We start from the raw sequence: 25899 nt of genomic DNA on the forward strand, positions 1-25899 counted from the left end.
TTTTTCAACTATTTTGCAGCTTGCCCTGAAAACAAGGATTAATCATAAAGTGGAAATTCTTTCATTTAATTAGAGATTGAGTGGGTGGGAATCTGGAGACAGACTAAAGCTATATGGAAATTCTTAACGCTTTCGGAAATGAGGTGTCCTGAGCTGAGACAGAGAGGCAGCTTTTCAGACAGTCTAAATCCAGACTGCTGTCTGGATTACATCTGCTAGCCTTCATTATGAGGTACTCTGAGAAAGACATCTCCTTACAGAACACACCTTCTCTGCTCCCAACAGTTGCTCTAGGTACCAAAGAGCTGTCCTCATGAGGCCTGCCTCGCTTCCCGCAGGGACTGGAAGAGAATACGAACAAAATCTGGTGCCAAAGCAGAGAATCAGAGCAAGAGAGCAGCTCACCCTTTCACCAGTGGGCTGGGAGAAATTACTTCCATCCATTTCCTTGCCCCTGGCTTTCTTCATGATCCTTGTTAAGATCCTTAGCATCAAGACTTCCATAGACACCGCCTTACCTTCTGGGTGTCCCTGATACAGAAGCTCAAGTTTGAGACCACAGGGCCCCATCTGCCTTCTCCAACACCCCATCAGCACTGGCTGCAGGAATGTAACAACAGATACTCTGGAACTCAACTTCCCCAGCCTCTGCCTTCCCCACTAGGGCAGGAAGAGGAGAACTGCAGTAGTTTTCTCAGGCTGCCAAGACCTGATAAGTTTATTGTCATTTAGATAGCACAGACAGCACTACCCTTGGTGAGATTAGCCCCTTGGAAAAAAATATATGGAGAAAATTGTTCATTCTGAGCAGTGTGCACAGTCCCATGGCAAGCAATAAGAATCTGTAACACCCACATACTGCTTGTTACATCCAGATTAGCACACTTTGCCTCTATGGGGCCTCTGTTTCTCTACTCCCCGCCACCTCTGACATGTCCTTGGTTGTAGTTCAGATCTTGAAAGACCTTCTGCAGTGCTAAGTAGGGATTCAAAAATCAATGCAAACCCTGGTGCTCCTCTGTAGTCTCTGGTCATTATTTCCTGCTCATCTCACCAAAACACCAGTCCTTGGCACTAAGAATTTGAATAGCCTTGAGCTCTTTCTGCTTCAGCTCCTTAGTCAAAAAAGAGTAGGACAAGAGCAGAGGATGTGAGAGATGAGAATCTTGATTATTTTTTTTTCAGTTCATATCTCTTCTTTGGAGTTTATTACTGTTCTTTAGGTCATTTTGACACTGTCAAAAAGCAATATCAGTTTCTAATCCACAATTTGTAGTAATCTGTCATGGTACACATCACTCTTACTGCAGCTCTGCTGTTCCCTCAGAGCTTTCCAGCCCTGTTCATGTTCAAAGGCTTTTTAAAATTTGACACAATTTTGCATGACCTAATCATGAGTTTACAAACAGTGCCAAAAATTTGGCCACTACCATCACCACCTCTAACTGAAGGGCTGTCTTTTTGGCTCCATTGTTTCAGTTCTATAGGTTATTTTTAGGTCTTTGACTTTATGCTCTACCTGCCATCCCCAATTAAAATGCAGGGGAAGACTACCAAGAGACAAGTGTATAATTTCAAAGTTTAAAGTCAAGAGCTGACAGAGGCTGGAGGTAGGGGGCTGGAAGAGGAGAAGAGAGGAGATAATTGTTTCTTGTTCCCTGGTTGCAGCCCTCAGTTTCAAAAGGCCCTTGGTTTCTAAGCAGGGATGTAATCTTTTAAGTGTCTGTGCTACTGTACTGCATTCCTGTTTGTGACATGTGCAGTCACAGTATTTTAATGGAGCCCAAAGCCCAGTTTTTAATACAGACACTCATGCTGGGGTCTGGATTTCTGCAGCTGGGAACAGCTTTCATTTCAAATAAAAGCCAGAAAAATGTTTTCTCCCTGTAGTAGATTCTAAGCAACCAGGACCACTGTAGCACAGCATGTGTAAATAACTAAGACATAGCTGTGAACTAGAAATCATAACAGGTTGATTACAGATTAAAGTGATGTACAGACACCTGCTGTAGGCTTGCTCTCCTGCTACTGCTTCACAGAATACAACAAACATTTATTGGTAGTGGAATTAACTTCACCTAGACAACTCTTTGGGGAGAAAGAGGTTTACACACATGTATAACCTGAGCTCCTAAAGAATGAAGCTCCAGAGTGTGCTGCTTTCTGCTACTCCACATCACTGAAGCCCTGGGCTAAGCACTTCAGAAAGCAGAATCCAAATTGCTGTCAATCCTCTGTCATCCCACAAGAACAAAACTGACAGAGAGGATGGCAGCAAATTGAGATGCCTTTCATGAAAACTTAAGGCACTGGTACAAACATCTGGGGGCACAGCACATCCCAGGTGCTAGGAGAGGCATGGTGTCTGAGAAGCCAGGTCCTAACCAGACCACGATCCTCATGTACAGGAAGAATTTGTATTCACACTGACTCCAAACAAGTCCCAAAATCAGGAGATAAGATGGACCCAGGATCAACCAACTACATATTATTCATCTGTATTTTTATAGCACTTGCTATGTGCTTCTTAAACAGTGAGTAAAACTGAAAAGCCTTTCAGTTTATATGTACCTTCCCCCTTACCATTTGCTCACTGAATCGCTGATTTTGCTCATTCTCCATCTGTGTGGAGCCGACATGCCCACCATGCCTTATGCCCACCTTGCCGCTCAATCTCATGCTCCAACAGCAAATTCCCTAGGGGGCGAGTGCAGCCAGCACTGCTGCATTGGCCAAATCAGCAGCAGGACAGACTCCCATCTCAGTGGATAAAAAAAGGATTTAACAAAAACAAAACAAACCAAAAAGCCAAGCCATGGAGAACTTCCAGATAAACATTTTGACATGATGAGCTACAGCAGCATGGCAAATCAATGTTAGAAAAGGCATCAACTTCTTGTAAACTGTATGCTTTACTGACTTCTGGTTCCATCTGAATGCCCTGCCTTCTTCAAGTCCCACATAAACAGCAGCCAGGAGGCTGACTTAACAATACTTTTGAGCAGCAAGAGTCATGAGGATTTAATTCAGAAACCAAGTGTTCAGTGATACTGTGCCTCATCCTCCCCTCCTATCACGCTGATGGAGAGAGAGGCTCCCAATTAGATGAGGGACAGCAGATGACAGTGAAGAACTGTGAGCTAGTAACAGCTCATATCTGCAAGGTTAACAGGGCGAGTAAAAGTCACCTGGACAGACAGCTTGAAAACATTTAGCCCAAACACATCCTTCCCAAAGCCTGCAGTGCTCCAAGGGGATCACAAAGACTAATTCAGAGCTGACTCGATGCTGCAAACATTCCCAGCACTGTTTGTCTGGTTTCACTTTGGAGAACTCAACAGAACATCTCAATAACTAATTCCCAAACAGAATGTTTTTAAAACGTGGGTGATCTCAAGCGTGTGGAATCTTCCGAGAACTTCACAACATCCATATGTCAGATTTTTATATATAGGTGCTCCATAAGGCATATGGATTGCATCACTCTTCACAGCTGCTGATAATAGTATAAGAAGGGGGGGGGGGGGGGGGGGGGGGCAGGGAAATGTAAAGATAGCCTGACTTTCCTGCAGCTGAAGTTCTGGGGCAATTTTCAAAGTGTTCACCAAGGGCCTACAGACCAGCATCAGCAAGACATTACCCTCTGAGGAGCCCTGCTCACACTGTGACTGAGATGTTCCAGGCACTGGGAGCATTTCTAAATTTTCTCCAAAGTTCCCAAGACAAAACTCTGAACTACAAGGGGCAGCAATTCTCATCACCTCTTTCAACAGGGTAGTGAAGCAATCCAGAAGCTACCACCAGTTGCAACTTCTCATCTTCATCCTCTTCCACCCCAGCTGCTCTTCAGTGGGTTCAAGTCAGGCACATTCCTGTTCTCTAGCACTGCCTTTCCTGAACAACATCAAAAAAACAACAATCAAGTCTACTCCTGCTCACCCCTACTCACCCTGGCCAACAAGGTCTTGCCTCAGAACTACAACAAAGCCCCTGGCCCTTCCTGCATGGCTGGGCACATTTTTCCAGCACTGTCTTCTTCCACATCTCTCCTGACAGATCACTCACCTGGCACAAGCATCTCCGGCTCATTCTCTTGCCGTTTCGAGCTCAGAACTATTTAGTCAACAGAACTGAACATACGCAAGGTTCTACGCCTGAAGATCATTTTATTTTTGTGCTACACCAAAAAGGCATGTTTCTGGTTTGTCAGGCAGGTTTCATTTACACAGGCCTGCAGCTCTTGCACACAGCTCATTTTATTCTCAGCTTGCCTCCAGAGTGGCTGTAGGAGTACATCCATATGGTCAGGGCTTTACAGCTAAACTGGAAGTACCAAAACAGAGATGCAACTTTCATGCAATTATATGCACTGCTTCACTTTCTACATTGGGAAGCACACACCATCTCCCTCCCACTGCATCCGCAGAGAAAGACGTGGTAGCAAAGAGGTCCTCTGCTTGTGAAAGCCAGGGCCTGCAAACTGCACTGCCACTCGCACTGGGCTGGCCTCATGGGGCTCCTCAGGTGATGATCTTAACAGAGTTCCCTTAGGCATTACACCCAAAACTGCCACCTTCACCTTCTTTCAGTAGCCTAAGGTACACAGGGTACAATTAAAGACATGAAGTCCCTATGACTTTGTCTCTTGAGCCTCAGTAAGTGGGCATTAAAACTCTGCAGACCATGCTTGTCCAATGATGGGTTCTGGGGTAGAAGGAGACCCTGATTCAGTCAGAGACACATGTGCAGATACCAACAGCACCCAGCAGATGCCCACAGCACCCAGCTGTAAGACACTCCCAGACCAGGAATGATAGGAGTCTCCTGCAAGGAAATGATGGGACCGGGCATAAGCAGCACTGAAGTTTCCTGTGCTGAAGTGGCATGAATGCATCGGCCTGTCTCCAGTCTCCGTGTTGGATCCCACCTGCAGAGCCCAATGTCTCCGAGTGCTCTGAAAGCAACAAAAGCTTTGCTATTTTTTAATAAGCTTGCATTTTAAATCACTTCATACATATATATGCATGTGTCTCTGTGTGTATATATATCTCAAAACACAAAACCAATTGAATTTCTCAGTGAAGATTAAAAAAAGGAAATGCCTGAGACTATATACCCACATCACAAGCCAGTTCATCTCCTCAGAACTTGAAGTTCAAAAATTCCCAGGAAGGAGCCTGATAAGCAAATTTAATGACTTTGCACAGACATATCCACCTCTTTTTATACCACTTGTGATCAGATGACAGGCACTCACTCCTTGCTAGACTTTTTATGTACTTGCTCATTTGCATGCACTCCAGAATTGCCCATTAAAGGCTGCCTTTTCCTGACAAATTTTTGCCTCTGATAAATGGCCAACTCCGCTGGCCTGACTTCATGACAGTCCTTGGTCCTGACAGCTCAACTTAATTAATCTATTTAATTTATTGACCGAGCCTGTGGCAAAGGAATATTCCCCATTAAATAGGATTTTTTATCATCCTGAGTTATATGACTAAAGGCCTTCCTAAAATCTGAAATTTAGTTAGCAGCTGACATGCTGTCCATCCAACAAGGTGCTCCAGAAGAGGAAGGGCTGGAGATTGAAAATGATTTGATGATTTTAAATTATGACTGGTAGGTTAGGCCGTTGGTTGAACTGTAGCCGGGTTGCATATTTCACACCCAAAAAATGCATTGCAATGTAGCAATAAAAGCTTTAAAACTTATTCTGAAGCCTGTCCTTACTATTGGACTATGCTCCATTAGATTTGTGTCATTATAGCAAACTTGACAGTTCTATTTGTGCAAACTGTGACAATTATTTCACTGGGAAACTGCAGGTTATTTAGCGCTACAATACTTCATGGCTGCCTTATTAATATGGATGTAAAATCTTGCAGTTAAAAATAAAACATACAGGGAAGCAGACTATAGACTTCAGCAGATAAATATAAGCAGCATAGTTTCTAAATCTAAAAGGAACAAATCGCATCCAGATGAAGGACATTCAGGTAAGCCAATTCCCCTGCTGCCTTCTCCTTTACAGTCACATAACCAGAAGCCATTATAAACTGAGAGCAAATTATAAGCCTAATCAGCCAGATCAGAAAGCTGACATCTCACACACCCTACATGTTAGCCTCAGTATCTGTCATATGACAGCTTGTGGTGCATCCACATCTGCTTGATGGAAAATGCAAATGAGGCTTAACTCTTGTATCGGTCTGGCCACTGGAGGATAATTAGAATAAATACCTTTTCTATGCTAATTACTATTTGTGGTTTTGCTATAAAACAAAGTTGTTCAGGGAAGCTTGACTGACCAGGTAGGGACAGCTAGACGGGACAAACGCTCTTCAATCACATACAGTTCAATTTCTACATATGAAATAGAAATCCTCTTTTTATAGGATGTTGGTCATATAATTCTAGCATTAATATGTTGGACATTTCACAGCTGTTGCTTTATTGTCTTGCTAATAGTTTTTTTAACTGGTAACAAATAGGATGAAAACAGTTCCTAGAAATCTGTCCGATATCTGAAATCACTTAAGTTCCACAAGCTACAAGATGGGGGAGACACACCAACCAGTCAATGTGCACCTTTTCAGCATGTTTTTCATCAGCATGTTAGAATCTACATCTTACTCTGCTCCAGAAGGGCCTCTGTATTCCCACAGGATCACTTATCAGTGGTCATACCTCCTCCTGTGAGGCAGGGAGCGCAGCAGCAGCCACTCCTCTTCGGCCTCCGGAGACAGAGTCTGCAGGCAAACTGAGCAGTCTCATCCAGATGGAAAAATCAGATGACAATCTTTTTTTATCCCAGTCTTGAGTCTGTCTAACTCTGGCAGGTAGCAGTCTAGGCTAACACATTATTATGCTTAATTTCTCTTGCAGAGCAGAAACCAACTGTTACTATTTACTCTCACTGTGCAAGTTTTAGGAGGGATGGGTCCAGATCCACCAGGCATTTCACTTCATCTCCCACACCTCAGACACCTTCCAGCCCTTTGGCTGCAGCAGGCATGGCCACATCTCACAAGGAGAGCTCTGCAGCACTGAGGGCATGGTGCTTTCCCATCAGAAGGGCCCACTGGTGCCCATTACAGATCACAGTGAAGGAGTTGCCTGCCCCAGCTACGTCTCTGCCAACAAAAGACAACCGGTTCTCACCAGCATTGGCAAAGATGAGGGGCCATGCATCAGTGGATGCATCCTGCACCTTTGGCCACCTGTAACCCTAGCCCTCAGCACTGAGGCTACACAACACCACCAAGCCTCAGCCGCAAGGACAAAGCCAGTGCTGGAGCTCCTGCCACTCCTGACTGGGAGCAGGAGTGCTCATGTTTGAGAGAAATGCATGTGCATACTGCAAGTGGTCCTCTTCTCAATCTTTCATCTCTGAACAGCTTCAACTTTATCTCCTAATTAAAACCCACACTGTTTTAAGTCTACAGATTCAGATAAAGAGAGAGAGAGGGATCTGGAAGATGTCTGTTGCTTTCAATGAGGTTTTAACACATTGCAAATCACATCACAAACATCCAAAAGTGCATTTGATTGTCTGGGGATAGGAGTTTCAGCCCTTCAAGGCCACCAAATTACTTTTGACAGGAAAGAACATTCTGAAATTAACTTTGAAAGGTGTCTCTATTTTATTATGACAGAAGAAGCAGAAGGGACAGTTCATGCTTCTTTGCAGCATTTCTGTATCTGAGCAACAGAGGACAGATTCCTGTAGGGCATTTGCACAGCTCTGGTGCGGTGCAGGACCCCAGAATCGGAGACTGCATCTTTTAAAGTGATTACATTTTAAGGCAGAGGTAGCGGGGCTTGATCTATGGCAAATGTACAAGTGGAAAAACTGGATGTGATCGTGTCAGAATCCACAGACCACTGCTTTTCTGAAGAGACAAAATTAATTGCTCCTCTCCACCCCTCCCCATTTCCTGAAGCAGCTCTACATGGACACAATTTATATATCAGCAGATGCACCTATATGAGAACATGGCTGATAAACTACTGCAGTGCCCTGTTGTTCCAGTGGAACCACAACACAAACAGTGACAAACCCTGGCACTGCTTCTCCTCCCAGCACACACTTGCACATTCCCATGCCTGCTTTCTCTGGATACTCCTGCCCAGCAGTAAGAGGTTGGTATTAGATGCAGAAGGGTCTTTGTCTTTCACTACAGGCTCCTTCTTCACAGCCAAGAGGAAGTTTGCTTGCTTTGTGGAAATTTAACAAAGTGGGGAAAACAGCATCTCTGTTATTACAGGACATACAAAGCACAAGTCACTAATTGGTTCTAATCACACTGCTGTAAACATTAACAATAAACCAGAATTCAAAGGCCTCCCTGTTAGAAGGAGCTCAAAGTCATTTGCAAGACCTTAAGCTGTCCCAGGGCCAAGGCTTCAGCTTTGACCACATCCTGCAAGTGCTTCTGAAGTAGAACCAGTTGCTGGTACCAGCTGAAACACAGGCACAAGTTTGTGCCTCTGAGGAGGGAGGGTTGGATGAATTTTCCATTGCACTTTTCTCCTGCAGTACAAAGCTCACTTATGCACAAGACAATATAAAATAACCCTGACCTAGGAATCAGGGAGACATGTCACTTCTTTGATGTTAATAAATGAGATATAAAAATAATAAGCTGTAAACAGCTGTAGTTATGATTCCGCCTCACTATGTCAAGGGCAAGCCTGGGGCAAAGACTACATACAATCATTGCCTGAATTGTGTATGGGCATGGGAGACTTCTCTTGTGTGGAAACTTGTAACCCAAGCTAAAGGACAGAGGTACCATCCTTATACCGTTAATTCCAAATTTTCTCTTTGATAGTCCAAGCTGCCCAAAGTTTTGTGGTGGTTTTGTGAACCAGTTCAAAGCTTGGCTCATCTTCAGTTCTCACAGCAGAGTTTGCTTTCTGCTCATAGGCAGCATAAACAATACTTTTGTACCCCAGTGGTATTTAAAAGGTACCTAGATGCCTATACAACTTAAGTATATACCAAGTCAGGCACTGCTCATCTATCAGAAACTGACCCAGTATTTCAGCGACTCAAGAGTATTATGAGTTGTTCAAACCTTTGCATTGCACTGTACACAAAATTAGTATTTTTAATTAAGATGATAAAATATTCCAAAGGAAGAGAAACATCCCATTTTTGTAATTAAAGTGATGCAGAAAAAAAATTGCCTAAATGATTCCAGAACTAAATTTCACAATGGTTATGCCATTTAAAAGTTACAGAGCTTGGAAACTAGGTTGCACTTTTAAGAGACTCTTTAATAATTCAAGACCTTTCAAGGTCAGAGAAAAAGCAGTAATACAGCAATTTCTCTTCTTGAAATTTAAGAGATCTGCTCAATCCTCTCATATACATGCATATGTATTCCAAGAGTTACCATGGGATCTGCAACACTCAGGGTCAACATGTCAAGTCGGTGTGTACAGCCCACTACTGCATACCCACAACTTGACTTCAAAGCATCACTTTCTTTAGTAATGTGGTGCACTTTTAACAACAGGGCCAGAAAAGCTCTTCCCTCTCAAATTCAAGGCAATGCATTCCCCAGAAGTAGTTGAAATGACCAATAATTTTCTCCCTGGCCTCTCTGAACTGTGCGTTCAATAATAGTTGTCTCAATATTTCTTTTTCACTGTGAAAGTGTAACTTAGCTCTAAAGCCTATTGAACAAGAACTCTCTTTCTCAATACCTCTAGATGTCATTTAGTATAGGAGGGAGGACCTGATCTCTAACTTAAGTCTTTAAGTGATTCTCCATGAAAAATAGTCATAGTACCTACCAACTGTAGAAAAATAGAAATAACTCCCAATTAACTGCCACTGGAGTACAGTTCCAATTTGAGATCTTCTGGACTGCATACCTTCATGGGAGTGTTCAACTCTCAAGTAATCTGAATGACTGCAAAAGTCATTCAGAACAAGTAAGAAAATGTCTCAGAATTACAGAGCAAACAACAGCACTGGTTAAATACAAGTGTGAAATAAAAGATTCTAATACTTCATGGGAGATACAGAACAAAGCATTGCTCCTTATAATAGTGGGCACAAATCAAATGCCCAGGTGGGCTAGAGAAATTCCTTATTTTCTCCACACACTGCAACATCTGCTTTGACAATTGAGATTTGATGAAACCTTTCTTCTTTCTGCACTAATATACCTTGGTTGGTTCCTGTTAGAAATAAATAATTTTGAAAATAATTTAAGTCTTAAGAGTCCAAGCATCCCAGCTCACATGTTTAGAATCATTGACATGGAGTAGAAAAATTGTTGGCAAGTTCAAAACCAAGCTTAGATTCAAATGTAGACACGTATTAACGGCAAATTATTGACACCTCAACTTGCTCATTAAGGAAGATGACTTGCTGTTCTCACACAGTTCCCTGAGTCATTGGATTCCCTGTTTTACCTCTAAAGAGCTAAAAAATAGGTTCTCCTCTGCTTACCTGATGCTAAGTAAAGCCCACTCCCTTTAAATAGAGGAAAACTAGGAAGCAATAGAACAAGGTCCATGAAATCAGAGCAAATATGAGGCAAAATTCCAGAAGCTCCCTCTTTCCTGTTTTTTGTCACAGAATTAAGAATATGCTTTGTGAGCTCTCTGTTAGTTAATTTGGTGTCTTTATCCATTTTTAAAATGGTAGGTTTGTTTTTGCACTGTTCTGTCAGTGTGTTGTGAATAAAATGACAATTCGAGTCTCAAGCTATCAGCCTCTTTCTGCCAAGTAACAAATAGCGGATGCTTTAAAAAGTCTTGTGGCATTCCAGAGAGGTGAAGGATAATGAATCACAATGCTGCAAAAGTTTACAATTCTTTTTTCATTCCCCACTTCCCTCTTTTCTTCTCCTACTCCCTCCCTGGTCACTCACAGGAGGAGGTTAGGTCACCAGGCTCAAGAAAACAGACATTTTTATTCTGAGTGTTAGCATAGGGTATTCAGCACCAGCAAAACCTCCTTTTCACTTTGCACATTACTTGGGGCTTTGTCACTAATTTGGACAAGACGTCAAAAGAGTAGAATATGGGCTGTAACACCACCCCCCAAGCTGCTCTGCTATTAGATTGAAAAGGCCAGGTTAACAAAGGTTCTAATAAAATGTTAGCAGTGTTTCCCTTCTCTGTGTAAAGCAAACATGCTGGTGATTAAGGAAAGGAGTCAAGTTTTTAGAATGATATCAACCTACATCTTATGTTTTATTCCTTGTTTTTAATTACCTTCTTTGCCACTTCCCTTTCTAAAAACAATTTAACAGTTCTCTCTCAAATGTTTGGGACACTACATAGGGAGAAATCATAATAAATCCCACTATAACCACACCTTGAGAAGATAAGTAGCGTGTTGCACATTCAGAACGTCTCTAGAAGAGCAGAAAGAATGGAACATCTGGCAGCTGTTTATCACATCTCCAAGGCACTGAAGTCTCAAATGCTGAGACAATGCAGATTAATACTGGAACCAGAACAGAAAGGCAAAACAAAAACACCAGAGCAATCTCCCATATGTTAATTTAAAAATCTTTCTTGTCATTCTACCCTGGCACCCTTCGTTACAGCCATTGTGCTCAGCACCCATCCACTCAAATTAAACAAAAGGCAGCATCCTTTGTGGGATTTCACCATAGGACATCTCCAAAGCAGAACCTTCCCCATAACTCACCAAATCTCCACAGCTGGGACAAAACCCCGAAGTCATCCAACTCCATCTCTTCTCTGGTGCACAGCCTGTGCAGAGCTCATGTCTGTCTCCCCTGGTCAGCCTACGTGGGACGCATGCATGGGGACCTGAAGTCTCACATTCTCAGTAGGCTGAGTCCACTGAAGCAACAGAAGCAAGTTCTAAATCCACCCCTGTACTTTCATCTTTTTGACCTTGCCAGAATATATAAATAATTCATCCAGTTACTGAGATGGAACATCTTTGTCTTTTGAAGTCTGTGCACAGTTATATCCAGCTCTTAAAGCCCAGTTCAGGGAAAAAATGCCTTAATTGAGACTGAATACAAACAACAACTCATCAGTCAAATGTTGTCTTAAAACATGGTATGTGCAATCAGATGCTCAAGTAATTCTTTCATCAGTCTCACAATCCAAAGAACATGTGATGAAGAAGGATGACAGACAAGCCATCCAAGTGTCCCAAAATACTTGGGACATTGCCTTACCATAGAAAATGAAGGCAGTTGGTTATTTTCTGGCATCTCTGATGGCTTCTGTCCCTGCTGAAAAAGTGTTCTTGAGAGGCACAGTTTGCAAGCCTCATTTTAGCAATGAAACTCCTGACAGACACAAGAAGGTAAATGTTGCACAGCCAGCCAGACTGCAAAAGGCCCTCTCCCTTGATGCTTTGAATAAACACATCCCTGCTATTTCTGTTTCCTAGGAAGGACACAAAATTCTGCAGCAGGGAAGACCTGCACTACCAGGACACATCAGCAGGCTGTGTGCCAGGCAGGCATCGCACCACAGACATAGGCAGGAGATCAGGACCCCACGGCTGCGGTGGCTGAGCGCATTTCAAAGCAGACATAATCTGCTGGGACACAGGGTCACTTGTGCCCTTGCTTCAGCGCAGAGTAGGCTACTGAGACAGCTCAGGCACTGTTTTCCAAAGAACCCATTGACCTGACAAGGAAAGAACAGAAGAAAGGCTGAAACTGCCATGGGAAAGGCGGGAATGATTTCTATTTTTATTTGAATCACCAACTTCAACATTGCCACAAGTGCCCCAGGCTGGCTGGAGCATATTTAAGTGCCAGCTCACACAGGTGTCAAGCAACATGAGAGAGAAATTAACAGAAAAGGAAATGCCTGTGGTGCTGGGCAGGCTGGGCAGCCACTGGGAAGCACGATCCTGGCCCCTTGCCAACATAACACACATCAGTTCATACACCAAGACTGAAATGGGAAACTCGTCTTTCCTTCAGCAGTTGTGCATCGCATCATCACTGCCCCACCTCAGTGTGCTTCTCCCAGACTGCCTGAGCTTCCCCCTCAAAGCCACTTAGTCCCCTGCTGTTAACAAAAGAATCTGCATATTAATTAAAGCTGCCTTATGAGAACCAGGGTCCTGATGCATGTTCAACTCAGAGAAGTTACAGGTGAGGATGAAAGCACTTGGCATTTCACAACCAAGCATCGCACAAGTGGTCAGCACAGCACTTCTGTCACTCAGCTAACAACTTAATATTGACAGTCTTGCTTTTAAGGCACTTTGCCTCAAGAGGTTTGCTAGTGCAGAAAAATGGCATGGCAGCATGTGGCTCTCTACAGGCTTTTGCCATTCACATTACAGCAGTGCGAAATGGAGCACTATAAACAGCAAAGCAAGAGTAGGACATGCAGACCACACAGTGTAGGGGTTAGCGAAAAACAAAACACCCCAACAAACCCCAAACAACAGGTGTTGTACAATAAAACCCCTGAGACAGCAAAAAAATTGAGATGTGATCAAAAAAGTACTCCCAGTGCCTCTGCCAACGTGGGTGAAAGCTATTAGCAGCAGCAAAGGAACATTAGCATCTACTCACAGCAGCATCGGTACTGCTCTGAGGGAGCCCAGCTGCACCAGGTCCCTGCCTCCTGTGCAGGGGCTGCAAGTTTTGCCATGTACTCTGGAAAACTGCCTGTGCTCTGTGTACAATTTTCAAACTCCATGCTGAAGGGCAGATATTTTATAGAAATCACCTCTCCTTAAAGAACAATGGAAATTCTCCTTCATCTCCACCTGAGGACTCTGAAGGGCAACTTGCATCCAAATCTGTGACCTCTCCTGCAAAGCCCCACTGTGAATTTTGTCAGTCACCTTTGGGAGTGGGAAAACCTGGTCCGAAATGGCTGTTGCCAATATGAAATGAAGAGATCTCTTCCTTGTGTAAGCTGAGGTGTTTTCTGGTTTAAAATTACTAATTCATCCAGTCACAGAGGACTGATTCAAGACTATACCTTAGCCACCACAAACAACCACAGCCAGTTAGTGAAGACACAGGAGCAGCTCTGTTTGCACCACTGCTGCCCGCCATGGCAGACACAGAATCCACTCCTGCCAGTGGGAATTCACAACGTGCCAGCCCTAGCTCACAGGGCTGAGCTATGGTTTCCCCAGAGCCCCCAGGGGTTCCCACTTTTACCTCCAAGTTAGGTTCAGGGCCTCTTCTACAATCAACTCAGAATGGGAAAAAGTAATTAAGAAGTGAGATGACAGAGTGCCTGGACACAGGCAAGAAAGGTGCTGAGGAAATTCAGGGCTGGGGCAAGAAATTAGATAAAGGGAAGAGAAAGAAGAAATGGTTATTGCTGGGAATGTCATTGCATAGTAGAGGTCAAAAATGTTTTCTTCACCATTTCAAAAGCCATCCAATTCTGTTGTACTTGATCTTTATGATGAATAAAATACTTGCAGTTAACAACAGATGAATCTATTTGGGAGGGAAGCATAACCTGAGCCTTCTTATAACAATAAATTACTGTGATGGCTTCAAAATTTCTGTGAGCTGGTTCCTTAAGTGAATACACTCTATGCATAGGAACTCACCAGAGAAAGTGAATTCTTTCTTTTGACAATTGAAGTTTCTAAATGGAAATTGGTTTTACTAGTTAGATACAAACAACAACAACAAAAACCAGGAATGATGAAAAATTCAAGGGACTCAAATTAACCTTTTTTGATCAATGAGTCCTTTGTAAGGATAGGCACATTTTTAAGTTGTGAAATTTCTGATGTATGCAAGCCACCAAGGCAGGAATCAATAAAAAGTGAAAATGAAGTGGTTTTGTGTAGACTGATGTTTAAAGCAGAACTATGCATTATTCATACAGAAATCTGCCTATAATGACTGAAAGGCAGATTGAAAAGTCTAAAGGTTTAAACTCAGTTGAAAATTTAAGACAAATCCCATTATTAAAATGAGCTTTGATTAGTTCTGCAGAATACAGAAATCCTGCCTTGCTCATCCATAGATGAGCACACATTTCTAGGTCACAGCATACACAGAAGTAACAAGACCCTCTTAGAGCACAACAGACCAAGATGTCAAAGAAGGACAAAGCTAGACTTCACAGGAAAAACAACAAATTACCTCCACGGGTAGTTGAGATGCTAAACATTTACAGCACACACTTTTTTTGGGGGGGGGGCAAGGTACCTTCTTAGATATTCTTAAGAGCTGACTTTAAGAGCCAGACTTCTATTTGTTGAAACCTGTAGGAAGCTGCAAGTGCTTAGAAGACTTTCCTCCACAAAGTGCTTTCTACTTCTGGGATGGGATTTCCAGAATGAAATATTGGCTCTCTATTTATTCCAGCAGTAAAGCAAAGTCCATGACTTCACTGAGAGAGTTGTTAGCCATTGGAATGGGCTGTGCAGGAAGGTGATGGAGTCACCATCCCTGGAGGTGTTCAAGAGGGGACTGGACGTGGCACTTGGTGCCATGATTTAGTCATGAGGTCTGTGGTGACAGGTTGGACTTGATGATCTTTGAGGTCTCTTCCAACCTTGGTGATTCTGTGAAATTACCCAGCTGCCCCTTGGTCTTCATTACCAAGCAGTTCAGTGTGACAGGGCAGGTCTGTGGAGTGACACACCAGGAGCTGAGGACCAAAGCCCCACACTGTATGCATTCCAACCATTATCATTTGGATAGCTCTGTGTGACCAGATTAGTGCCAAACTGCCTGCTAGCAGTTAGTGCGGATGAGGCAAGCAAAGGAAACCCATCTTCACATTTAACTTCACTTGGAAGAAATTCAGCCCATGCACTGCAATACCACTGCACATCAAGCCTGGCAAGCGGGGACCTGCACAATTCACTCTAAAACATACTCCTGATGCAACTCAGAAATGCTAGCAGAAAGAATGTGCTCCTGTTAAACACTAGTTTCTAAAGGTTATTTCACTGTAACAACCAGGCCATCTCCAGTAATTCCCCATCAGCTTAAATATAAAGCATTTCTTACTGTTTCCTCTTAAGCTGTACTTGGTCAGAAGACCAGCTGATCCAGCTCCACACAACAAAGTCTTCAAATTAATTTGGTTGTCAATTACTACTCTCCTATTTTCCTCAATCTCTATTTAAGGAGCAAAGCAAAAAAAGCGTCCCAGATTAGGGAGGGGAAAAAACATAATCTTCAAAACCTGCAGATAATACAAGATTTCATAGGGGAAAAGGAAAAGAGCAAGAGGAAGCTGGAATATGAAAAATGTCAAGAAGAGAGCTTGAACAATTTCAACAACATCCAGCTGCAATTCAACCCCTGCTTCAGCTGTAAACTCTAAATCATCCAGAGCTGCCTAGAAATGTTTGATTAGCTATATGGGCCTATAGTTATGTATGACAAGTACAATAAAAAGAGCATTGTCTCTCTTCTTACTGTTACTGAGGTTCAACTTGAAAACTTACTTACCTTGGAAGTACTTAAGGGATTGCAGTATTAATTATTTTTAAAGGACACTCAGTGCAATTGGTGGCCCAGAATTGATGAGTATATAAAAAAAAAAATAAAGAAAGAAAGGAGGAGAATTAATTTGGGATCTTGGGACCTTATTAAAATCTATTCTTGACTGAAAGTCCTTTGACTTTCTACTAGCTAAACTTCTCCTGTCAAGGTAACTGCATTTGTACTTTAAGAATACCATTTGGTGGAGTAAAACAAGCAAAGTTTAAAGAAGTATACAAACACATTTGCAATACAAATAGGCAGTTTCACAAGAAAAAAAAATATGTTAGTAAGACTGAAAAACTTTACAACCAATGCTGAAACAGGATCTGGGTTTTGTATGTCTTAGAGGCAGACTTCTCAAAGTGTCACATCCAGGAGCAAATCCCAGGAGGCAAAAAGTGCATTCACAAGGCTGCATTCCTGAAAGAAGTGTCACATTGGCCAGGATAATGGAAACCTGCACCCTTGCAGGTAGTTCTGCAGTACTATCCATCTCTCAGGTCATGCCCACGATGTGCATGAGCAGCATAAAAACCTCACGAGTCCTAAGAGCCTTGTTTCCACAGCAAAAGGACTGCTCCCAGACTAGATACAACCCACAGGGAGGCTTAATGTGGTGCAAAAGCTCAGCATCTCCTACAAAAAAAGCAGATATGCCTTAAAATCCTGTATCTTCAAACAGCAAACTAGCAGAACTGTGGAAAACCATTTCCGATTAGCAAGAGCTCTCTTCACATAATCACAATCCAGCTTCAACGGTTGTTTGGCCACAAAGCCCCAAGTGCCTTCTCAGTTTCTTGATATTAAATCCCCTGTCTGTACTCCATTCATTGTTTATGCTTATTGGGATTTTTTTGCTCCCCACTGGTGCCACACACAGAACTTCAGAAGTTTCACTGGACAGCAAACCATTTACAAAACACACTCCTTACTATTATTTCTTCCATTCTCTCTTAGTTGGAAGGCTTCTGCTTTCAACTACACCACATTACTTTGCTCCTTTCTGAAATCTGAATTATGCTGCACACTCCAAGTGAATTAAGCAGAAGACCAAACACCTAGGAAGTGTGAACAGCCACACCTACCTACAAAGAGCAGGCTTTACCTACAGTTCCACAGGCTTTTGATGCTGTTGCTGGTTTTTATAGCATCTCTGAACAAACCTCTGGTCTTTTGTGGGAGGGAAAAAGCTCCCCTCCTTTCTCAGCTAAACTCTAATCTGCCCAGTCTTTGTTGTTTTGTTAAGAAACTTTGGCCATTTTGCTTGCTTCAGCTTCTGGAAATCTGCTGTATAGTGCAGATAGTTGCTCTTTTGATCAGTAAAAATTTCAAATTAAACCAAAAGTCTAGAGCCTTGCTGTTTGCTGAGAAACTCCTCAGAGCTCCCATCTCTCAATACCTCATACTGCTGGTGAGTCTCACCACCCTCTGCTCTAGGACCTCTAAGCTCCCTTAGAAAACAGCTCACACATTCCCCAGGATTTTTCTTCACAGCATTTTCCCTAGCTGTCTCTTCAACATCAGCTAAGCCTGACCCTCATGTCAGCAGCCACCTGTCTGTCTCTCCTTTCCACCGTCCTCAGTGCAACTGCAGGACACATGGCATCAGCCTCTTATGGCCTTCCACCTCCTGGTGCCTAGGCTGATAGAAATGCAGGAAATCTCAATTTCCTCAAGGCACTTGTCTGTTCCTGCCATTCCCTGGTAACAGCTGAGTAGACTTTTCACAGCCTTCATTTAAAACCCCCATACAGTCCCCAGAAATTTGTTGCTTTCTTTTTTCATGCAGATTATTTCACTTAGGCAAACCTATCATCACCACATCTTTGCCTTCTCTTTTAACCTCTTCTTTCACATACAGGTAACATATTTGTTGTTATTTACATAGTGATGAGAATATCTACCTCAACATCACTAGAGATAATATTCTTTCAGAATTCTCCTTATGTTACCCACCAACCACTAAAAAGAAGCCAGCTCCCTGCCAGTGGACCTATAAAAGGTGTAAGCATCTTTTTTCTTGTCACTGTATTCATAATAAGAAAAAAAAAAACACTTGTAAAGTACCTAAAAGCAGAATGTACATTTCATAACCACAATATTTCTGCTCTGGATTAATGCCAGAGAGTATCAGGATAAACTGAGTAAGTTACTCTCAGCTGCTCCAAAAAAGACTTTTTTCTAACAAAAGACTCAACTGAATTCTCCTGCTCCATCTCCAAATCTGTCTCAAGTTTTTACACATCCCAATAGCTGTTTGGTTTGCTTCCTGGCTGTTTTTCGGTTGGGTTTTTTTTTTTAATGTAATCAGATGATTCTTACAGGCAGCAAAGGTAGATCATTCACTGTTTTTTTTAATAAAGAGGTGTAAGATGGGGCTGTGTTGATGGAAAATCCCACACCTCTAGGCCAGATTTTAAGCACGTATTTCTAAAGTAGACAACAGCTGGAAGCCATTGCCCACCAGAGACTCAGCTGATGCCTTGCATCAAGTTGCCTTTCTTGAGTACACTGAATAAACCCTTCCCTCACAGCTGCTGCTGAGGAGCCTTTCCCTTCTCCTGCTGCTTGTCTTCTGTCAAGGAGGAAAGGCTGCACAGCAAGTCAAAAGCTGCCCTTCCCCAAAATGTTCCTGAATATTTTAACAGGAAAACAAAGTCCTTGAAATACCTGGGGGTAATGTAGTTTGGTTGAAAAACAACATCTATTTTGATCAGAAATCAAAAAACAGTTTAAATTTTGCCTATATTCTGCATGGGAGACAGACCAAAACCCCAATCATTTTCTTACAGCACTGAGTCTACCAGAGCTCAATAGTTTTAGTAAATACACATTGCATACAGTTAGGGCAAAATCATCTTCCAGCAGGCTCCTTCCCCTGAGACCAGCCTTGTATTTGAGCTTCAGCTACAGTTATATTTCAAACAGTGAAGGAAGCAAGCAGAGACCATGCTCCCAAACCCCTGCTAAGAGAAAGGCGGGTAAATGGAGATAAATTAGGATGAAGACAAAGAGGAAAATAAGAAACTAAGTTGCCCTCTAGGAAGTACATTATTATGTCTCCAAGTTCCTCTTGTAAGCATAGACCCAAGGCAAAGTATTTCTAACTTCCACACAAGATAAGCAGCCCACCCTAAGGTTTTCAGACTTAGCATTGGCAGGGAAAAAAGTCCTTGATGGGGAGTGGGAAAGAAGAACAACATCAATTCCACTGTAGCAGTGTTCCCCAAAGGTTTTGACAACGTATCCAGCAGAGCTTAGGGAATGATAATAGTACTGCTCCCTCAGACCACATGATAGCAACAGAGAGTGGGATGGGATAGGAGTAGAACTGACATTAGGCCAGAATTCAGTCTGGATGGTTACCAAGGAGAACCTGCTCAGAAAATTGACAAATATCCCTGGACTTGCTGGGGCAGGAACTGTTAAAATTGAAGACTTGCTCCAGAGAAGCTGTATCAGACTGAGGAAATAACTGAAGAAGCACAGCTAAAGCACACACAGTGCAGCCAAACAACGGCAGCAATCCTTGTAACCACAGTTCTTTGCCAGTCTAACACAAGGCTTCATGTTGGGATATGCTCAGCCCTCAGATTTCACAGGAAGTGGAGCAGACCTGCAACCCACACCAGCCAAGTGCCACTGAAAATCTAGTTGGCAAGTGCCCCCACAGATCTGTAACGCAGCTTCACAGCTTGTTCATGTCAGTCACTGACTCTTCACCCATCCCAAATGCATAGTTGACAGTGGCTTGGCCATGATGCTCAGGCAATGGGATACAGCCCAGCTCCTCAGGTTGGCTCTACCAACTCCCTTCATGGCAGCACCCGACTAAGCAACGTGACCCAGGAAAAGAGTCCCTCCAGAACACAACCACCAAAATAGTACAGGAGGGCCAACAAGGCACTCATGGATCTGTACAGGGAATGGCAATAGCAAAGTGCCACGATGACTGAGGCTGGAGGGGTTTGTACAGCCATGCTCCAGGCAGCACCATTCACCAAAGTGCAGGACAGCCCTTGGACTGGTTGAAGCTATCACAGCGGTAAGTAAAATGAGAGCAAGCAAAGGAGTTCGCCTTGCTTTAACTTCAGATCCTCATTTTAACTTGAGAAAATTCAATTAGTTTCTACCCAGAAGCAGTTTAGCTGCCATTGTTGGCAATCAGCGGTCTCTAAATGCTGAGAAACTGGCAACTGTTCAATGTGCTGGCAGAGAGGCTTTCCTAATTGAAGATGTCACTTTTCCAGCTAATTTAAGTCTGCCATCTCTTTAAAGTACCAATTGCCACAACAAAATATGAATAGGAAATTGACTTTCTGTGCATCTGTTTTTGCAAAATACTTCCTTCGAGTCATATGTTTCAGCTTAAATGGTTTAGGTCACTTGCTGGGAGGCAATAGCAGAGCTTTGTTCTGCCTTCGAATACCTCTTAAATAAAGAAAAATAAGCAGGAGTTCTGTTGTCTGTGGGAATGAAAAAGGTACTTGTTGGCTTTCCTGTCCTCGGTGAGTTGTACAATATTCCATCTGAAACTGATTTTGCTAGGATAAAGGAAGAACAAAGAAATCCCCACTGAATCAGCCTGCTTATCTAAACAGCTTCCACTGCTCTATGTACTTATCCTCACTGCAAACGTATGGTTCTTCCTGCTGGGAGGAAACGTGGGGGCACAAGGATGAGACACAAAGATTTTTAGATATCTAACTTCCACTGGAGTTAAATTTGTGGTTGATGCTATTTAGCTCCTTTCCATAATAGCTAAGCAACATACCTTTTTTTTTTTCCTAAATGCAGCTCTCCCAGGATCTTAGCCAACAGCACAATGCTAAGACTATTCATGCTCCTTGCCAACAAATGGAAAGCAACACCTATGCACCTCTGACCAGACTTCCTAAGTTCAGTAATGAAACAGCGTCATAACTTCAGCACAGAACCTAATACAATTCCAGCTATCCTCACTCCAGTCCTTTCTACAAACTCCACAGCCCCTTAATCAGTGCCCTTTGGGGACAGTCAAGTGAGGGAGCACAAGGAGGCCCAGCAGAGCTGCTTTTAGCCAAATGGCTTTCTTCTCCCCTTTCTCCCCTTAATGTCTTCTTACATTATGGTCCATTTGTGACTTTGCACGGAGCAAAACATACTACACGCACTGCTAATTTGGACAGAGCAACAGAGCCCACATCTGAACTGCTTTCCTTTATTCCCCAAACCTCTGACCAACAAAGCAGTTAAAAGCAGGACTGGAAATCTTCCCCTTCCCTCCCATCCAAAGAACAGAAAGGCCATTGAATTTTGGATTTGCAGAATGTCTGATACAGCCAGATAAGAGCAATCCTCTGTTGGGTGCCAAGAGCAATAAAACCCTGATCTTCGACTGGGACTTGTTATTATTGTACACTAAAGTTAAACTCAGCATAGATTAGATACATTCAACAACCAATGTAATTACTCACTTGAGTATTACTGACATGATGCTGCATTTCCTAAGCTTGGAAATACTGGCTGGCTAGCTGGAGTTGGTTAAACAGAAGGCAAGTCATATATTCTTTATAATTTATTAAAATTTATTTTAAACAATTCCTCTCCCACATCATCATTTGATCAGCTCTGTTTACAGTCTACAACTGTGGAGCAGAGGCGTGTAGCATTAATTAAGTCACTGGGCTCTCCCACCCCCAAGTATGACAGAACAGACCCACACTTCCTTCCTGAAATGGAAACCTCCTAACGCCGGGCAGGAAGGGTGGAATGTTTTATACTTTCAGATGTTTTTCCCTCTGCCAATGCAAGTTCAGCTATTGCCACTGCAGTATGTCCTTCCACCTCTTCCTAAATCTCAGGAAGGACTTCTGACAGAGTGGCAAAGCACCTAGGAGCTGAAATAAGGGACTCCATGCCACACTAAAGAAAGAGCATGGATATATCCTTTCACCACATGCAGTTCCCTGGAAGGGAATTTCTTGGGACACTACTTTCCATTCTAACCTCAAAATGTGTGGGTTAATTCCATAATAGAAGGAGAGAATCACAGAATGGGCTGGGTTGGAAGGGATTTTTAAAGCCCATCTAGTTTCAAATACCCTGCCATGGGGAGGGACATCTTCCACTAGACACAATTGCTCAACATCCCATCCAACCTGACCTTGAACACTTTTAGGGTGCAATTGCAAAGCCAACCCCAAATTATTTGCAAATGCTTCCTATAGACTGTCAGAATGGTAAGAATTTCCAAGCCTGGTTCAGCAATGTCACTATTGTGCCCAGCTCCAGCCCTGGGGCTGGATGTGAACTCCATACCCCACAACCAAGGTCAATGAGGCTTTCTTTTTTAAAAGTTAAGTCACAGAGCACTGGAATGAACGCTATGCAGAACTAATTTATAAGCCCAGCCACAGTGTCTGCACATTTGCTGGAGAATTCCCTCCCTTTCTCCTTGGTCCATGTCCTCCCATCCTGTATGAACACATCATGGCTGGGGTGTCAATACTTGGACTGTCTGCCCCTACTCTGCCCCTCTGAAGGAACAGTGCACTTTCCACTCTCTGCTCTCCCTCCATAAACACATAATTATTCTCATGAGTCACTGCATGATCACAAAATCATGCTAGGAAAGGAATGAAGTCGTCATTACACTGGGGCACCTCCAGCCGCTGCTCAAGCCTGCATCTACTGGTTGGTTACCTTCCCAGAGAGTCAAGGCAAAAAGCAGAGCTCATGCACACCCTTATGGGTGGCACAGATTCAACATGGGAGACACATAGCAGCTCTAATGGCACCTTGGGATCACACAGAAGGCTGAAATGCAGGAAGGATAAATCAGAGGGTGGCCCACAACTTCTACAGCCTGTGTCCTCCCCAACACCATGCAGAACAGTGGTCACAGTCCCCTCAATCCACTGGGACATGATATTGCCATTTGCAGGCATCCAAACTCAAAACCAATCTCATAAGGAGGGCACCATCCAAAAGCAAAGTCTTTCCCAAGCTCTCCAAGGTTACTCTGCAGAGGAAGAGCCCAGGACACCAGCTCAGAACACCGCTCCAGGGCAGAGCACTAATGTCATAAAACTACAGAATGGTTTGCATTGGAAGAGACCTTAAAGATTACCTAGTTCCAAGCCCCCTGTCATGGTCAAGGACAACTCCTACTACACCAGGTTGCTCAAGGTCCCATCCAACTTGGTTTTGAATACTTCCAGGGTTGGAGCCTCTACAACTTCTCAAGGCAACCTGGTCCAGTGTTTCATCATCTTCATGGTGAAGAACTTCTTCCTAATGTCTAATCTAAATATAGCTTCTGACAGTTTGAAGCCATTACTCCTCATCCTGCCTTTGTTAAAAGTCCTTCTCCCGATGTCCTGTAGGCCTCTTTCAAATACTAGAAGGCTGCTATGTCTGCAGATGTGAGGCAAAAGGAGTGCTGAAAATTAGGAATACAGCTATAAAACATAGAAAATCAGGACTATCAGCTCCTTATCAAATCTCCTGATTCCTCAGTCTAGTAATACAAATGCAATACAGGAACATTCACCACTCAGAAAACAAACAAATCTTTACAACTTGATATGCATAGACACATGTATATGCACATACAGTGTACCAAAATAGCGTGCTTAGCTGTGTATTTTACATAGGCACATTTCATTTTAACTTAGAGCAATATCATATTTATTCCAAGTTATTATATGCACACAACAGCTGTGCACCAACACCTCTATGAGGAAATCTGTGAGGTACTGCTGCTGCCACCTACCCAAGCACTAATGGAGAAACAATCTGCACCAATACATCTGTCACTGGACAGGAAACAACTTTACCCCTTGAGGCAATAACCAATTGCTTTTGGCTTCCACGAACATCCACAACTCTTCTCCACTAGAAAGACCCTGTGTATGTCTGCACCTGAGACAGTAACATCTCCAAACACGTGTGCCTCCACGCCTGTTCCTTGCCTCACTGGAAAAACAACATGCGCTCACTTGCTGTTGTCCTCAATATTCTGCTCTGTCATTGGGTGGAAAGAGTCTGAGCTGCGTCTCATTCAGTGCTGTCTTACCACAGTCCAAAGTCTTGTGTCATGACAACACTTGGGGAACACTTGCACGAACTGAAAAGATTAAAGTAACCTTCACACTTTCATATTTGCCAGGGATGCTATAAATTCCATCAGTGATAAAAAGCAGCAAGAACAATGTCCACAGCTACATTGACAGCTCCAAAGGAGATTGCTCGGGGCAGAGCTGCTCCCTGCTCTCTGGATAAAGCGAAAAAACAGAGCTTCCTTCCTTGGACAAAACACTGCTTGGCTTTGCTGCCATTGCACTGCATACCCAGAGAGCACATCCATGTGCAGACCTCTGGAAGCAATGGAAGTGATCTGATTGTTTCTGTTTAAACTATTTCCAGTTTAAAACTGTGGTTTGGCAAAATAAAAACACAAACCAAAACAAATAAACACACACTCCCACCCCCAAAGTCAATAAAACCAATCCAAACATTAAAAAACAACCACAAAAACAGCCCGCCATGGCTGCTGAGGATGGCATGTTCTCCAACCATCTGTGCTCCTGGCAGGAGCCATTCTGCTCCTACACACCCTTCAGCACCTTCTGCTCCCCGACGTGTTACACGACCATGCAACAAAAGAAAATCAACAGAATTAACAAGTGGCCAAGTCCAGAATTGTTAGTGAGGTTGGGTATGTCTGCTGGTCTCCCATCACCTCTGCAAGGGCCATGGTGTTTGCTTCTCAGCACATGGTGAAGGAGCCCCAACACTCATCTCCTTTCTTCTATTTCTCCTCCCCATTCAGATTACAATTCACCCTCCAGAGACATAAATACCTCATTTTTATGACCAGAATATCTAAGCTGCAACTCCAGACACATTAGCAGTGTCACCACACTCCAGTCCCCTCCCTGGCTCTGATGTCGCTCTCCTCCATCCCCCTGGCTGCAGCAGCTGAGCTGAGCTGGCTGCTCAGCCACAGTCAACTGCCAATGTGCTGCACAGCCTCAGGATAATTACTTTACTTTGTTACCTCTACCTTGCTCCCTTACCCTTTCATCTTTTGTATTAAGACTGCAAACTCTAAGAGAAGAGTTGATTTCAGTTGTAGGCTTTGGCTACTAATCTAATAAATAGTAATTACTAATTACTTAGGAGAGTAGTGAAGAACAGCATAAAATTAAGGGATATTGTTGCTCTCAGCTTATTTTCTACAGTCACACAGTGTCTTCCACTTCATTAACACCAATGACCACCATCATTTCAGCCAGTTTCCACTCTTGTGGATGAGCTTCTCTCCATCACTGGATTTGTGGGTTTTGTTGTGCAAATCCCAAGACTGGATCCACCATTTGGATTCAGGATCTAAAACCACCTTGGTTGCCACAAAAATAGGAGCTTAGAATTCCCCTTTGCCTTGCAATTAGGTCTC

At 43.1% G+C, this 25899-nt stretch overlaps 1 protein-coding gene across 4 annotated transcripts in view; it reads right to left on the reverse strand.

Moving 5' to 3' along the window:
* IL1RAPL2 (interleukin 1 receptor accessory protein like 2) overlaps positions 1 to 25899 on the reverse strand; it is a 381248-nt gene that overhangs the window by 283520 nt on the left and 71829 nt on the right. Inside the window, exon 1 of one of the 4 annotated variants that reach the window (XM_054169507.1) lies at positions 4066 to 4085. The exons of the other annotated variants lie outside the window; for them this stretch is intronic. Within the exon in view, the coding sequence (XP_054025482.1) occupies positions 4066 to 4078 (13 nt within the window). The 5' untranslated portion in view covers positions 4079 to 4085. Of the gene's footprint in view, positions 1 to 4065; positions 4086 to 25899 lie in introns of those variants that run through there. 4 annotated transcript variants of the gene reach the window in all.

The sequence above is a fragment of the Dryobates pubescens genome, chromosome 18 (genome assembly GCF_014839835.1).
Source record: "Dryobates pubescens isolate bDryPub1 chromosome 18, bDryPub1.pri, whole genome shotgun sequence".
In the NCBI taxonomy this organism is placed as follows: domain Eukaryota; kingdom Metazoa; phylum Chordata; class Aves; order Piciformes; family Picidae; genus Dryobates; species Dryobates pubescens.